The 17,320-nt window shown below is 37.2% G+C and overlaps 1 protein-coding gene across 1 annotated transcript; it reads right to left on the bottom strand.

Moving 5' to 3' along the window:
• Window positions 1-7,898: 7,898 nt before the first annotated feature.
• Window positions 7,899-16,868, bottom strand: LOC129353567 (uncharacterized). Its single transcript, XM_055022914.1, has 6 exons — window positions 16,799-16,868; window positions 13,608-13,731; window positions 11,791-11,821; window positions 11,675-11,707; window positions 11,556-11,588; window positions 7,899-8,639 (listed from the first exon to the last, which is right to left on the bottom strand). Exons 1-6 carry the CDS (start codon window positions 16,852-16,854, stop codon window positions 8,281-8,283), a joined length of 636 nt encoding a protein of 211 aa, XP_054878889.1. The 5' UTR covers window positions 16,855-16,868; the 3' UTR covers window positions 7,899-8,280.
• Window positions 16,869-17,320: the final 452 nt, after the last annotated feature.

Here is a 17,320-nt window from a genome sequence, read left to right as displayed (position 1 = left end):
GTTATTGTGTTTCTAGTTTTTAGTTATTGTTTGTTTTTGTTTCTTGTTTTAGTTATTGTTAGTTTCTCGTTTTTAGTTATTGTTTGTTTCTAGTTTTTAGTTATTGTTTGTTTCTAGTTTTTAGTTATTGTTTGTTTCTAGTTTTTAGTTATTGTTTGTTTCTTGTTTTTAGTTATTGTTTGTTTCTAGTTTTTAGTTATTGTTTGTTTCTTGTTTCTAGATTTTAGTTATTGTTTGTTTCTTGTTTTTAGTTATTGTTTGTTTCTTGTTTCTAGTTTTTAGTTATTGTTTGTTTCTAGTTTTTAGTTTTTAGTTATTGTTTGTTTCTTGTTTTTAGTTATTGTTTGTTTCTTGTTTCTAGTTTTTAGTTATTGTTTGTTTCTTGTTTCTAGTTTTTAGTTATTTGTTTCTTGTTTCTAGTTTTTAGTTATTGTTTGTTTCTTGTTTTTAGTTATTGTTTGTTTCTTGTTTCTAGTTTTTAGTTATTGTTTGTTTCTTGTTTCTAGTTTTTAGTTATTGTTTGTTTCTTGTTTCTAGTTTTTAGTTATTGTTTGTTTCTTGTTTCTAGTTTTTAGTTATTGTTTGTTTCTTGTTTTTAGTTATTGTTTGTTTCTTGTTTCTTGTTTTTAGTTATTGTTTGTTTCTTGTTTCTAGTTTTTAGTTATTGTTTGTTTCTAGTTTTTAGTTGTTGTTTGTTTCTTGTTTTTAGTTATTGTTTGTTTCTTGTTTCTTGTTTTTAGTTATTGTTTGTTTCTTGTTTCTTGTTTTTAGTTATTGTTTGTTTCTTGTTTTTAGTGATTGTTTCTAGTTTTTAGTTATTGTTTGTTTCTTGTTTCTTGTTTTTAGTTATTGTTTGTTTCTTGTTTCTTGTTTTTAGTTATTGTTTGTTTCTTGTTTCTAGTTTTTAGTTATTGTTTGTTTCTTGTTTCTAGTTTTTAGTTATTGTTTGTTTCTAGTTTTTAGTTGTTGTTTGTTTCTTGTTTTTAGTTGTTGTTTGTTTCTTGTTTCTAGTTTTTAGTTATTGTTTGTTTCTTGTTTCTTGTTTTTAGTTATTGTTTGTTTCTTGTTTTTAGTGATTGTTTGTTTCTAGTTTTTAGTTATTGTTTGTTTCTTGTTTCTTGTTTTTAGTTATTGTTTGTTTCTTGTTTCTTGTTTTTAGTTATTGTTTGTTTCTTGTTTCTAGTTTTTAGTTATTGTTTGTTTCTTGTTTCTTGTTTTTAGTTATTGTTTGTTTCTTGTTTCTAGTTTTTAGTTATTGTTTGTTTCTAGTTTTTAGTTATTGTTTGTTTCTTGTTTCTTGTTTTTAGTTATTGTTTGTTTCTTGTTTCTTGTTTTTAGTTATTGTTTGTTTCTTGTTTCTAGTTTTTAGTTATTGTTTGTTTCTTGTTTCTAGTTTTTAGTTGTTGTTTGTTTTTAGTTATTGTTTGTTTCTTGTTTCTAGTTTTTAGTTGTTGTTTGTTTCTTGTTTTTAGTTATTGTTTGTTTCTTTTCTAGTTTTTAGTTGTTGTTTGTTTCTAGTTTTTAGTTGTTGTTTGTTTCTTGTTTCTAGTTTTTAGTTGTTGTTTGTTTCTTGTTTTTAGTTATTGTTTGTTTCTTGTTTCTAGTTTTTAGTTATTGTTTGTTTCTTGTTTCTAGTTTTTAGTTGTTGTTTGTTTCTTGTTTCTTGTTTTTAGTTGTTGTTTGTTTCTTGTTTTTAGTTATTGTTTGTTTCTAGTTTTTAGTTGTTGTTTGTTTCTTGTTTCTAGTTTTTAGTTGTTGTTTGTTTCTTGTTTTTAGTTATTGTTTGTTTCTTGTTTCTAGTTTTTAGTTATTGTTTGTTTCTTGTTTTAGTTTTTAGTTATTGTTTGTTTCTTGTTTCTAGTTTTTAGTTATTGTTTGTTTCTAGTTTTTAGTTGTTGTTTGTTTCTTGTTTTTAGTTATTGTTTGTTTCTTGTTTTTAGTTATTGTTTGTTTCTTGTTTCTAGTTTTTAGTTATTGTTTGTTTCTTGTTTCTTGTTTTTAGTTGTTGTTTGTTTCTTGTTTTTAGTTATTGTTTGTTTCTAGTTTTTAGTTATTGTTTGTTTCTTGTTTCTTGTTTTTAGTTATTGTTTGTTTCTAGTTTCTTGTTTTTTTATGTTTGTTTCTTGTTTTTAGTTGTTAGTTATTGTTTGTGTGCTGTTTGTGTTTTCCATCCTTTTGCTGCCTGGTCATTACTGCAGAGAGGAATCTGCCTTTAATAACTAACCTACTAGTTTAATAGAGGTCAAATAAATAAATGAACATACAGACTGTATGATTGTAGAGGATTAAATATGTTTTTCTCTTTGTACATTTTGTGTTTTTCCCAAAGTGCTTTGAAATGACTTCCATTGTGAATCGATGCTCTATAAATAAGCTGAATTGAAAATTGAGTTGAACTTTTGCTTTTCTGAAAGGACAGCTTTGTGTTGAGTGCAGGGTGATATTTGAGCACGGAGCATTTCTGCTTTTAGTGTCATTTAAATGTCATGAGAGGTTTGACAGGCGCAGCAGGGGATCAACAGCAGCTGCAGACAGAAGAGGAAACGTGATGAAGATGAAGATTGTGATGAAGTCTCCATGGGTTGGAAGAAGCTGAGCAAATTATTATTATTCAGTTTGGGAACTAAAAGTGGATAAACGTATTCTCTGCCTCCTGATTCGTCGATGTTGTGTTTGTTTGTCTGTTTTCCATTTGTGAAGTTGTGTCATTTTAAACTTCTTCCTTTTCTGAGGACGGTTCTGAGTTTGGTCTGATGTCAACAGTTTGTTCTCCCTCTGCACAGTTTGGGGAAATACCTGCATCAAACACAACTGAGCAACAAAATGTTTCATCTGACACAATTATTACAGTGAATTTTTCCTTTTCTTCTGATTTCACGTTCATCTGGCCCCCAGAGGTGTCGGTGATTCCCCGGCTTTTCCTGTGTCTTAAATTCAAAGTCACCTGACGGAGGTAACGACATAAAGTCCAGTGAAATGCCCAGGGCATCCTGCTGGATCAAACAGCTGATTTCTTGCAAGGAGTTTTTTTGTTTTTGCACAAAAAGTGTTTTTTTTGTATCATTTATCTGTAGTTCACTGATTCAGTTCAGTGGAAATGCCAGCAAACGTAAAATCTGAACTCATCCATTTCATGTCTGGTTGGAATCCCAATCAGTCCAGAATTACTCTGAAGATATTACTATATTTTGGTAAAACAACTAAAAATGTATGAAAATGAAACCAGAATAAGCTGTTTAAGAGCACTGCTCTCTAAACCAGAGTGATTTCCTCATGTGTCTCTGGATGCTCAAACTCTGTGGACCGATTTCAAATAGACAACAAATTCTCATCTCAACAATGAGACTTTTCTAAAGGGAAAATGTCCCAAAGATGCATAACTACATGATGATAACACAGAAAAATGAGTAAGCACTGGTTCTTTCCCCAAACATCATCTAAACTGGAAAAGAGGTGAGCGTCTGATAAACCTGAACTCACCAGAACAGAGTCTGTTTGGTCCACTTTGCTCTGAAATTGTGAAATATTTTGGATCTTTGCTTCAAGAAAAGGAACAACCCAAAGCCAAGGGACGTGAACGTGACAGATTTCTCTAGTAGTGAGTCAGGAGTCATGGCATCACATTGTTGTTTGTGAGCATAATGTGTCTGTTGTTTTGTCTTTTTATTTTCTGGTCCATCGCCTGTGCAACACATCAACAAATGTCTACAGTGATAAAAATAAGTGATATAAACCCTCTAAGCTTTCTGCAGGTTTTTACCAACAAAGCCTGCAGAAAGTAGAAAACTTTTTCAGTGCCTGAGCCAAATGAAGACAGAGTATTGAACTGCAGCTGCTCTCAGATTTTCTTCCAGCCACATGTGGCTTAAAGTTTCTGTTCAAGGCAAAGTGAGTGAATTTCTAGTGGCTACTTTAGTCCAGTTAATTATCAGGCAGAACATCGAAACCTGACTTTTAGCTGCTTCTGCTGAAAAGCTACGATTCCATCCAGATGTCATGCAAATTTTGAGCAAACTTTCCAAATTTTGCAAAAAAAGAAAAACATTTGAATCAGTAGTTTTTTCCTCTACAGGTTTGGAGCGAATCAACCGGGCTGCACAGAGCGCAACTGCAGAATTACACTCTCAGAAAAATGGAGGGACGTTTTCAGGAATGCGTTGCTATCAGAAGTTGTTCTGTCAGGTCAGCTGCTGGTTCCAATGTTTGTGGCGTCCAGAAACTCGCAGGAAGAACTGACTCTAATGCAGGCGACACAGCTGATCATTCATGGGAGATAAATGCTCGCAAATTTGGCAAATGGTCCATTTCCCCTTCGAGATGGAACTAGAAACCTTCTTGAAGGAATGTAGTTCCATCCAACTTCTTTTTGGAAAAGCCAAAAATCTGCTGAAAACTTTTTTCTTTTCTTTACAAAATTGAGGAAGTTATTGAAAAATGTGTCATCTCCATTAATCTTTGTGGTGAATCAGAGTCGGATGGCTTTTACTGAGCCGTTCTGGAGGATCAGTCACGCAGGCTGCATTTCTCCTGAGTAGTTTCTTCCTTTATGGTTTGTCATATTAATATTCATGTCATAAACTTCCATTTACGCTGGAGAAACTGATATCACTGCCTTTGTGTTCGATGGGCAGCCTCTCAACGCACACTTTAAGGAACATAATTGCAGATCCAAAACGAATGAAAGAAGAAATAAAAACACTAAGAAAGTTCAGATCAACTGATTTGTGCCGAAAATAACCAGAAAAAATATTAAAGAAGTGAAAGAGTGAGGAAACAGTTGGGTTTTTTGAACGTGGTTTGAGCAGATGACTCTGAAATCTATCTTTAGTTATTTTAATCAGCCTTTTTCAACCGAGAAAGTCCAAATGAGAAACTATTCTTCTTTCAAGGAGTTCAGGTCAACATGTGCTTGAAAAACAAAGTAACAGGTTAAAATGAGGTGAATGTTAGAAAGAGAAATGCAACCCATGGTCAGATGAAAGGCAGCTTGTGTTTTACTTTGATTCTTTTGGCCTGCAGCCGCATTTTAAATTAACCAGCACTTGAATTTGAAGCATTAGCATGAAAGTCCACACTCGTTTTTAGGAAATGCACAAGAAAACTTTGCTGTATCAGAGGGAGACATCTGACAGAAATCAAAGCTGAAGTGGAGGTGAACCATGCAGCACCAGATACCCAGAACTTCACAGGAATCCATCAGGGAAAGGACTGAGAGACAGAAATGGAGCAGATTGGTCTAAAACTCAGATCTGAGTCTTATTGAGATTCTGCTGGAGATTTAAAACCAACAGTGCATGAAAGAAATCCATCAAACATCACAGAGCTGAGACTCTCCTGTCAGTTTCAGGATGTTTATGAAGGTTAAAATATGGATATTCCTTCCAAGCAGCAAAACTTTGCTGTAATCTTTGACGCGGTCTTGATGTAGTTCCACAGGATTTTTTTAGTTTCGGTTGTTTTCATTTCTTGTACCTTCCGGAGGAAAGACTCGTGTTTGTTAGGAAAAACAAGAACCGGCTCTTCCTGCCTCCCGGCGGCGATAACTTCATGTACAGGCGAACAACTGACTTCTTACTGAGGAGAAAGGCCGGTTTTCGTTCACACCGTCCAGTGAAGAGTAAAAGATTTTGGTTCCAAAGACCCAGAAGGATCTTCTGAAATGTTCTTTACGCTCCTCAGGTTTTCTGAACCTTCATCCAGGTCTTCTATAGGAACTGGGTTTGTAATTTGTGCTTAAATTTTGGACTGAAGAGAAAGTGGCGAACCTCTTTCCCCAGGGAATGAGCTGGCTGGCTGATCAGGGTCATGCTGAAGATCTGATGACCCAAACATGACACAACTCTGGTTCATCCCTTCAGCTCAGCCATCTTTTCATGCCTGAATGATCTGATGTGAAAACCTGAGGACTGTTGAAAGGTTTTAAACCAGCCCTGGATCCCAGTGCGGTACAGATCCTTATTAAACCTGGAAGACTTAAAGAAAATGGTCCCTGAAGAAATCATTGCATCTGTCAGCCAACTTTACATCGACTCTCCAAATCTCCAATGATTAAAAAGCTAATGTGACTCATGGATGGATTTATGTAATCAGGTGTGAGTGGCTTATTATAGTCCATCACAAAAGCTTTTCTACTGTATTTTTAGCATTCTGGCTGAGGAGCTGTTTCTGACTGGATCTGGGAATTTTTTTTTCTCAGGAGGAATTTTCCAAAACTATCCCAAAACTTCAGGCGTTAATGAGTGTTGAGGTCAGACATCACGATATCTGGAAACAATTTGACATGTCATTGCTCACACCGGCTCACCTTTATTCAGAGACAAGCATGCAGGGAATGGCAGTGAGCGCTGCAGAGGCTGAAATGTGACCGTGTGAGTCGATCGCTGTGTTTCTGTCGAAGTGTTAACCTGCTGGAGGAAGCTCACAGATGTTGCACCAAATTTGCGGCTTCCTGTTTTGCAGCTGCTGCTTGATGCATCTTGTAAATAAATACCTTTGAGGTTTCAGTCCATGTCTGTTTGCATTATCACCTTCAGACACGAAACATTGCTGAAGAATTTACTGACATGAACAATATTCACATTTATTTATGTCTTTCTTTGTTATTCTTGAGACTAATTAATGTCTCTTCAGAGTCTCATTTAAAAAGTTTGTGTTTACAGAATAAACACGTGGGCTTTTGTTTCGATGGATTTGGTGGGAAGTGGCGCCACCCTGTGGTCAAATCGCTGCTGGCCACTTCAGACATTATTAAAAGTTTATCTAAAGTTCACTTACACTACAACATATCTTAATGTGTCATAAAAAAAACAGCGTTTGAGCTTCATCTGAGGATGATGACGTCATCAGAGCAGGAATCCAGATCAGAGTTGATATGTTAAAATTATTGATTATTGTTAGCAATCATTACCTCCCAAGAAAAGCTGGAATGAGGACATGAATGTCTTCACATCAGGAGTAATGGCTGCATACACTGAATATTTTACATCTTTCACCATTTTTATTATTATTTTTATTATTTTAATAATAATAATAATATCTGATGACCTTCCATCATTTTAACGGATTCCTATCCAGACAGCTGAGCACAAGCAAGGACATTTTTAATGTAATGCATCAGCTAACTGAATTAATTTCATATGCATATAAGTTTCCATCTAAGTGTTTTCTCCCGGTCCGACTCCAGGCGTCTCCCGATCCTGCAGCCCCTGCTGCTGGAAACTTCTCCTTCAGAAAGTCTTGCTGGCTTCTGATCACTTCAGTTGGAGAAATGTTCCCTGATTTCAAAACTTTGGCTGGTAATTCCAGTCTCCAGTGTGGCAGCAGAGACTGGATTCATCTTCCAGATCAACACATGAACCCAGAGACGTTTGATCACAGTCGAACTGGTTCCAGTTCAGCTCCATGAGGACCAGCAGGAGGCTGTGAGACGGTGCGTTCAGGCCACAGCCAGAGAATCGCTCATAATTTAAGAACGATATTTTACTTTCATAAATTTTATTCATCTTGATGATGGCATGATGAGGGTTCTCCATTCAACTTGTTGAATGTTAGCTAAACTGAATGAAAATAAAATGCTATGATTTTAATTTAAAAGTTCATGGATAAGAATATGAAAATATGATTTCTTTCAGTCAAATTGACGTACAAAAAACCATCTAGCGTTCCTTCAGACCGGTGCGCCACCTGTCAGAATTTGGTGTAGAAGTTAATGTTCCTTTAGAACATATTTAATGCAAAAATAAAATCCATCATTTCACACACAATTCAGACTCCAGTTAAATGAACAGCCACAAAACTGCAACACATATTGTTCATAAATGTATGAAAGACTATAATCAGTGAACATGGCAACACCAAGAGTCACACAAAAATGAAATGTTAGACACAAAAACACAATGTGACTTATAATAAGAATAAATTTTATTAGTTTTCTGTTTAACAACCACAATAAAATATTTAATTATAAATTATAAAACACACAGAAAAGTTGCAAAATAAGAAAAATGGAGGAGGTTTTTATGGCCCATTCACAGTTGGCATTGAAACTTTCTGCTGGCTTCAAACTGAGGATGAAGTTCACTAAACCAAAAGGCCTGAGAGGAAGAGCCTGTTGTTCAACAAGTAGGAGTAAAATCTGCATTTAAACATGTCTGATGGAGTTAGTGTTCCATGTCGGCCACAGGAGGGATGGAAATACTTCACAAATGTTTTTGGGGAAACAAATCAAACCACATGGATGGACGGGTCACAAGTTGTAGCAGGACTGCCGGTCCTGGCGCGTTAATGGAGCTGGAAAGCTCCCCAGAACGAATCGCCTCGGAGAAATTCTCCTGTGATGTTCAGCCTCACGCTGTCGCCTTCGGTCAGAATCACCATCTTCCCCAACCAGACCGACTCGCCCGCCGCCGAGACAGACGCCAAAACCATCTCCTCCTTCTTTGGATTTTCAGAGGCATTTCTTATCAACATCACAGAAGGGCGAAGTTTGTGCATCTGGTTCTTCCTGAAGACCACCTGGGCGTAGAAGAAGAAGTGGGAGCTCTCAGGGCGGCTGCTGTTGAAGCAGATGGAGTCCTGCTGCAGGGACAGGGAGCAGGACCCACAGGACACGCGTTCCACCCACGAGTCTTTACTAAAGTCTGCCAGAAAACAAGAACCAAAGGAAACACTTCATTCCCAAGTTTTCTTTAACCTTTATCAAATGTTTGTAAGACAAGTACCAGAGGGCATGATGGGTTGTTTCACCAGTTGGTATCATCAATCAATCAATTAATCAATCAATCAATTAAGTTTATTTGTTTAGCTGATTTCAGCAACAATGAGGTTCAAAGACAGATATGAAGCCGTCTTACATACATTATGCTGTCACTGAAACCAGTAACAGATTTTACATTTTTTCAAGTTCCACCATTAAAACACATCAAATATGTTGTCAGTGTTCCAGCGGTTACTGGTGGTTTACACTCAGTGCTTCTGATGTTTTGCAGTTTTCTGGAAGTTCGTTCCAGATTTGTGGTGCATAGAAGCTGAAAGCTGCTTCTTCATGTTTGGTTCTGGTTCTGGGGATGCTGAGCAGAACCAGAACCAGAAAACCTGAGAGGTCTGGAGGGTTGATGCAACAGCAGCGGATCTATCGTGGTACAAAACCGTTCTATGATTCGGCTTCCTGGTTTCAGTCAGAACTCCAGCAGCAGCGTTTTGGATCAGCTGCAGTAACCAGGGACTAAAACATGTGGCTCAGTTTCTCTACATGTGTGTTCTGCAGATTTCTGCACAGCTCCCTCTTGAAAATGGAGTTTTACCTGGTTACATAAAGACCATAAAAAAAAAGATTTTGCTGAGACGTCAGTCCTTTAATCCTGGGAATGTTCTCCAGGTGATAGAAGGCTGACTTTGTAGCTGTCTTTATGTGGCTCTGGAGGTCAGAGTTCATCTCCACACCCAGATTTCAGGCCTGATCTTTTTTTTCTAGCTGTAATAACTGAAGCATGATTCTAGATCGTTCCTCAAATGCAGAACAATTTTTAAAAATCCTCAGAAAACCTGGAGAACTTTAAACGATTTAGAGTTTCAGGTTGAAAAAAACAAGAAAGAAACTCTTGATTTGCTCAAGTCAAGTCAGTGAAACAGGAGATGATGGCGTCCAGGGAGAGAGGAGAGAAAAAAATAATAAGAAGAAGATTAAATGTGTTTAAGTTGCTGTGTCTGCGTTACAGATCTGTGCACAGGGATGAAAGAAGATTTGTAATAAAAATGAGATAATTGTGTTCAGTTGGGCTTCCAGCTGAATAAACAGATCTGTTTCATCATCAGCTGCGAGAAATAAAACCCTGCAGAGGCTGAGCCTCCAATTAGAGCCTAATCTCCTCTCTGTCAGCCCAGGCAAAACATCAAACTCATGTTAGCTGCTTGGCTCATAATTATGCCTAAAGTCATTACAGCTCTGCTCAGGTTTGTTGTGGTTGTAGGAAAGCCACTTCACACAGGAAGGAGCCGCCATGGTGGGAGGAAAGCGACACGAGCGACGAGGCTGGATTCTCTGCTCCGTCTCACACACACTAACGCCGGCCAAATTAAAGCCACTGTCTTCAGATATTCTAAGAAAGGTTCATCTTTGCTAAAAGACATTCCAGAGCGAACAGTTTCAGGATTTTTGAAAGGAGTGGACTGAAGGTGGCGACACAAATGTGGTGTTTATGTAGCAGAAGTGGGTGAGTTTCAGGGCCGGTTCTGTTCTCAGAATGACGACGTTTCTCCCAGAACATGTTTGAAGTTTTTGTAACCAAAACATGTAGGCGTCATATCAGCGCTTTTCATCACACAAATAAGGTAAAGGTCAAGGCTTCAGCAATGAGGGCTGATTATCTGTTACCTTGTAATTTAATGATTATAATATTGTCCTTAAAGTTAAAATATCCTTTGTGATTTATGAATGTTTAATACTTATTTAAACAATGTCTGAATTATTAAAGTTTCCTCTCATTAAAAACTTGTTACTGATAATTTGTTACCATAGTCACACATCCGTCCTACATTCACATTTTTCCTCGTTAACATCCTAATCGGTGCTTTGATAAAAGAGGTTTATGTGTCTTCAGGTGATAAAAGGCCAACTTTGTAACAATCTTTATGTGGTTCAGGTCAGAGTTCATCAGAGTTCAGGTGTCGGGTGTGTTATTTCACACTTTCACAAAGGAAAATCGGCTCCTTTGGGTAGGAAACCAAAGGAATTGATTCACTGCAGAGTAAAACATCATGTTGAGTTGCAGTTATTTAGAGGTTTGTGACATAAGAGCTCAACAAGTCATTCATGTGTGAATGTAAAATATTCCCACACAGCGGCTTCAGAGGTTCAGGTCATTGTGGTGTACCACAGGGATCAGTACACTCCCTCCACATTATTCTCCATTTCTCTCCTTTTCTTGATCCATTTAGTCAAATCACAGATGAACCTCGGCTACACACACCTGACCTGAACTGTGTGTGTGCTTCCAGCCTCACCTCAAACTTGTTGATTTGTTTTAAATTCAGACTTAAAATCTGTTGTGGTCACTCTCCTAGTTTTGTTCAAACAAGCTGCTATTTGAACAGTTGTTGTCCTGAACTGTAATTCTGACTGGATTCGACTGAATCTAAGTAGATATGTGAGCATAAATTAACTCTGTTTGTGTTTCAACCTTAAATCATCTGTTGAAATTCCACAATTAGTTTGGAACATCGTCTGGTTATAAATGTTTGCATATTTAATAGAGCATTTTTAATGAGGTTGTGGTTTCAAAGGTTAATAAATGTTGTGTATTGTTTCTATATAAATAAACGGGATACAGTACGATGCTAAGCAAACTCTGTGCTGCTTATTTTAAAGAGTTCACTGCTTTTCACAGCATGAAAAATCAGAAGTTTAACGGTTCAACCTGATAAACAGCAACAAATGAAAAAGACTTATTTTCTTTGAAACATGGAGAAAATCCTAAATAAAAGCTTAGAAACTATTAAACTGGTTCATTTCTTCTGAAAGTGAAATGAATGTTAGAAGGAAGTGAAGGTGAACTTACGTGTTTCCAGTTGAATATAGGAAGACGACTTTCCTGAAAAGCAACAAAGGACACTTATGTCAGCTTCCTGAATCAGTTTGGTAAATCATTATGAAGTTCCAACAAATGATCCAACACACCAGCAAGTCCCTCTGGGGAAAAGCGAGCGCTGACTGAAAAGAAAAATCAGATGAAACAAAGTTAGTGGCGTTGATCAGATTTACTCTGAAAGACAATCTGACTTTCTGATGCGTACCTGCTGCAGGGTTTTCCTGGGAGCCGCTGGGCTGGAAGGACAGAAGAAATCAGTGTTTATGGAGAATCATCTATCTATCTATCTATCTATCTATCTATCTATCTATCTATCTATCTATCTATCTATCTATCTATCTATCTATCTATCTATCTATCTATCTATATCTATCTATCTATCTATCTATCTATCTATCTATCTATCTATCTATCTATCTATCTATCTATCTATCTATCTATCTATCTATCTATCTATCTATCTATCTATCTATCTATCTATCTATCTATCTATCTATCTATCTATCTATCTATCTATCTATCTATCTATCTATCTATCTATCTATCTATCTATCTATCTATCTATCTATCTATCTATCTATCTATCTATCTATCTATCTATCTATCTATCTATCTATCTATCTATCTATCTATCTATCTATCTATCTATCTATCTATCTATCTATCTATCTATCTATCTATCTATCTATCTATCTATCTATCTATCTATCTATCTATCTATCTATCTATCTATCTATCTATCTATCTATCTATCTATCTATCTATCTATCTATCTATCTATCTATCTATCTATCTATCTATCTATCTATCTATCTATCTATCTATCTATCTATCTATCTATCTATCTATCTATCTATCTATCTATCTATCTATCTATCTATCTATCTATCTATCTATCTATCTATCTATCTATCTATCTATCTATCTATCTATCTATCTATCTATCTATCTATCTATCTATCTATCTATCTATCTATCTATCTATCTATCTATCTATCTATCTATCTATCTATCTATCTATCTATCTATCTATCTATATCTATCTATCTATCTATCTATCTATCTATCTATTTAAATGTGTTATAACTCACTCAGTTTCACATATTTGACGAACAAAAACCTGATTTGAGAAAGATAAAGATCATCAGAGTGAAAATGTTTCTGAACCTCTGGAAAAACCCCAGGACTGTCAGAGTGGAAAATGCTGCCACCTACAGGCCAAAAGTAAACCAGCTCAGGTTTTAACTTCAATGAATGGATTAAACTTCATCATCAAAAACTAATCCATGCGACTGTTCTGCACCAGATTGCTGTTATACTTACCTATCAAGATGTTTTAGATATTTTTCTAAATTGCAAGTTAACAACAATATTTGGACAGAACTGACCAGCTGCAGCCAAAAATAAATACCTAATAAAGCAACTAATAAAATATCTTTGGCAGTTTAGATATATATATGCTTAAAATTTTCTCAGTATAAGCTTCTGATCCAACCAGTAAAGTGTAAAAATACAGAAATCATTGTGTTTTTTTCTCTCCATGTTTTCTTCAAGGAGTAATCTGTGATCTCTGATTCTCTCATGTGATTAATAATCTCTGTGCATCACTTTGGTTCTGACCGACCCAATAATCGCCTCATTACAAATCGACTTAGAGAGAAAACGTCAGTATTTGTCATCGTCATCGTTCCAAGTTCAGATCTGCTCTGGTGCTATAAAAGGAATCCTGCTGTCACTGGGTTTGTGTGATTAGCTCGTTAGCTGTTAGCTTACATCACCAGTAGGAGTTTCACAGATGATTATCTCACTGCAGACGATGTTATCTCATCAGGAGTAATACATTTGATACCACCTGTTTGAGAAAAGTTAGATTTTCTGTATTTAAAATTTTTGAATTCAAACTATTTGGCAACAAGCCACAAATTGTTTTCATGGCTTGTCTTTGAATCTATGTTCAAATATTTTCAAGGCGTCAAAGTTTTGAACCTGCAATGTGAAAATGTGTGGATGAGGTTTACTTACCGGCTCAGATTTTGGTTTGATGGACGCGACAAAGGCGGCCATGATGACCAGGGCCATGGTGAGGAGTCCGCACCACACATGGAGCAGCAGGTACTTCTGAGACGACCGGCACTGACCCTCCATTCTGACAAACACAAACAGCAGCATCAGACGGAGGCTGTCAGCACTGAGGAGGTGCAGCACTGACTTCACTCTTGTTTCCAGCTGTGATGATTCTCAGCTCAAAGTTTCCACCTCTGAACTCAGATCAGCATCATCCTGTGGGCAGCGGCGAGGAAGAGGAGGAGTACGGTTCGAACACACGCCGTTGGTTTCTGACAGTCTCAGAGGGCAAATTTAGAACAGGGAGCTAAATTTGTGCTCTGTTTTCATGCCAATTCAATGATTGCATCAAACCTCCAACCCAGTGACAAAGCAAACATGATTCTCTTTCTTCACTTGTTTCATTTCACAGGATTTAAGTTTTACTCCAATTCTTCTGCCGTTGCTTTGATTCGGGGAGAAAAATCACAACTCAGTGACATGAATGAGGAAGACACCATCCATCATCCATCCATCATCCATCATCCATCCATCCATCATCCATCCATCCATCATCCATCCATCCATCATCCATCCATCATCCATCCATCCATCATCCATCCATCATCCATCCATCATCCATCCATCCATCATCCATCCATCATCCATCATCCATCCATCCATCCATCCATCCATCCATCATCCATCCATCATCCATCATCATCCATCCATCATCCATCATCCATCCATCCATCCATCCATCCATCCATCCATCCATCCATCATCCATCCATCATCCATCCATCCATCCATTCATTCATTCACTTTCTCAGTAAATACAATGCGTCCATTTTGTTCTCATTCTGATTCTGATTAAGTGACTTTTGGGGTTTATGTTAGATTAAAAAATAAAACATAGTTTTATATTTATAAAACTCCACTGTGAGTCCTGACAAAACACAAAACCTTACAAAGTGTTTTTGTCTCATTTCTGGTGCAAATATCTCATCACACTTTAAATAAAACAAAACTAAGTTACAAGTAACTTTTCTAAAGCTTTTATTTGTCAACAATTCTTGAATACTGGTTCAAATATAGAACCAGTTCCACTGGTCAAACAGTCATTTTCCCATCGTTGAGGAATTATTGACTTGAATCTCCCATGTCTTTCTGAAAACTTACTAGTAATTTATTTTTGTTTGTTTTTGAAGACAGAAACACTTTGTAAGGTTTTGTGTTTTTCAGTGTTGTAAGAAATATTTCTGTATAATATGTTTGTTAGTTGCAGGAATGTCCCGTGATTCCCATCATTCCCATCATGCTTTGCTTCAGGAGTCAAAGATTTGATGTAAACAGAAGGAAATGCTCTCTGGTTGCATTCATCAGGGGATTAACGCCTGAACTCAACACGTTTGTGGCTAAAGTTAAACTGGTGAATGCCCACAGTGATTAGCATGAAAGCCATTTATAGAACAGCTGCAGTGCATTGTGGGTAAATGTACCTGTGGCAAATTGTGGCATTGTGGCAAACAAACCTGTTCTGCTTCTCTGGGGTTTTACCTCAGTGGGAGTTTTTCAGTCGTCGACACGCAGAGGGAGATAACGACGGTGGTCTAGATTTTCTACCTGTGGTGATGCGAAGTGAAACTCCCTGTGTTGGTTGAAATACCCCTGACCGTGGAGCGTGAGTGAAGTGGTCGGACTGCAAACCTTTTTCAAAAGTGTGTTATAATAAGTTGTGGGAAGTTTTGAGTGCAGAGCAAAGTTATTAAACTCTGAGTCCACAATGACTGGATTTGTGTTTAATGTGTCATTAAGTTCTATGACCCATTTCTTCACTCTTCATGGTCCACATTGGAGCCTGTCTCCATCTATTGAGAACCGCTGGTCGAAAACCATCCATTCCTTCCCATATTGTCATTTTCAGTTGGAGAAAGATTATTTGTATCAGCACCAAAAACCACCGATAAGGGCGTAGTTACGGGGACATTGTCATAAAATCTGTCTTATTTGACAAAGTCTCCAGACTTAAAGCCTTATAAAGATGATCTAACTATGTTTTCTTCAGTAGTGAAGGAAGTTTGTTCTCACTGAGGCATGGTAGAGGGTGTGTGGTGCTGTGGGCCTCAGTGACGTGAATCTGGGTCAGATTTGGGTCTTTCGGCAGGAAAATAAACACCTCTGTGCTTTAACTATACAGTTACAGGTGCAGCTAAAGTGAGGATTTTTGTTTGGTAATATTTACAGTAAATGTGGGATTTTTTTCCCCTGTTTTTCGTCCATCAGGTGTTTAAGCTCCGCCCCTAAACACATGAAACACTGACTTCTTTCTTTTTTCTGAGTTGAGGACTTTGTTGTTTCCCAACAACTCCCTGCTGGGTTTTACACAAATACTTCTGGTTTTGCAGCTATTTGGACTCCTGGCCAAAGTTTCAGTAAAGTTATAGATTTGAAACTGTGAGGCATTTTGATTTTTATCGTTTTGAATTTTTTGTGTGGAGAACATTTTAGATGAGGTTTGTTTTGTCATTATTTGAAGTCTTTAGACAGACTCCAAACGTTTGTATTTAGATCTGATAACTGTGGAGCTGCTCTTGATTTATTCTGCTTCATGTTTTATTTCTAAAATCATTCAGAATTTAGGGGTTTTTTTGTGAGATTCATGCTGCTGTTGCAAAAAAGGAATTATTTAAATTGTTTGAAACGTCTTTAGTGGTGAATAAATTCATGCAAACAGGAGCTGATATTCAGATCTTTTATCTCCAGGTTCGGTTTTCTGCTGTCAGATCTAAATCTTTACAACAGAAAAGCGGAAGATCTTGTTATGCTGCAGTTTTTCATTTTAGAAACCAGGATTCTCAGAATTATGGCCATTTATTTGTGTCATATCATTAATATTCGTAGAAAGCCTAATAAAAGTGCTGATTACTCAAAATGCGAAACACAACAGAATGATAAAGTCTAGACACAGTGTCCAAAAGAGGAACTAAATGAAATCTTTGGTGGCATATGAGTAAATCTGCACCAAAATGCATCAAAATTAGACGATAAAACACGAAAACAAATTATTCATTTATGAATTTCAGTGCAAGCAGCCGAGCCGCGTTCTGCTGGGCTGGACGGAAAACGTTGGGATGGATCCCAGTAGTGTTGGTGAGAGAGTGGACTCACCTGCGTCCTGCGCTGTCCGCGTCCACGCTCCTCTGAGTCTCCTCTCTGACAGACATGCCAGCCTCGCAGGTTTTTCTCTTTGAGCTGGAGATGAGATGGAGGGTTTTTTTCTTGTTGCAGGGAGAGTTGTGGTTTAAACAGAAGGAGTGGAGAGGGGAGGGCTGCTGCTTGTGGTGTAGGTGGCTCCACTCATCGCTCTGAAACTCAGAAGCACCTCTGACACGTTTGTGAAATTTATGAAACCTACAAGTGTCATCCAGCGGAGCGTGTGTGTGTGTGTGTGTGTGTGTGTATGTGTGTGTGTGTGTGTGTGTGTGTGTGTGTGTGTGTGTGTGTGTGTGTGTGTGTGTGTGTGTGTGTGTGTGTGAAGCGGTTTGGAACACTTTCTTCTAAACCTGAAGCAAAATGTTCAGCGGTGAAAGGAAAAAGGGGATGTTGGTGAGGAAAGCAGGCTGATGTAAAGAGAAAGGCGCTGTGGTGCGGTCCCTCACTGACACGTACACGTTTGCTGAGGGCGGCTTT

Source organism: Poeciliopsis prolifica, unplaced genomic scaffold (assembly GCF_027474105.1).
Source record: "Poeciliopsis prolifica strain line A6 unplaced genomic scaffold, Auburn_PproV2 SCAFFOLD092, whole genome shotgun sequence".
In the NCBI taxonomy this organism is placed as follows: Eukaryota; Metazoa; Chordata; class Actinopteri; order Cyprinodontiformes; family Poeciliidae; genus Poeciliopsis; species Poeciliopsis prolifica.
This window is presented reverse-complemented; position numbering and strand designations above follow the sequence as displayed.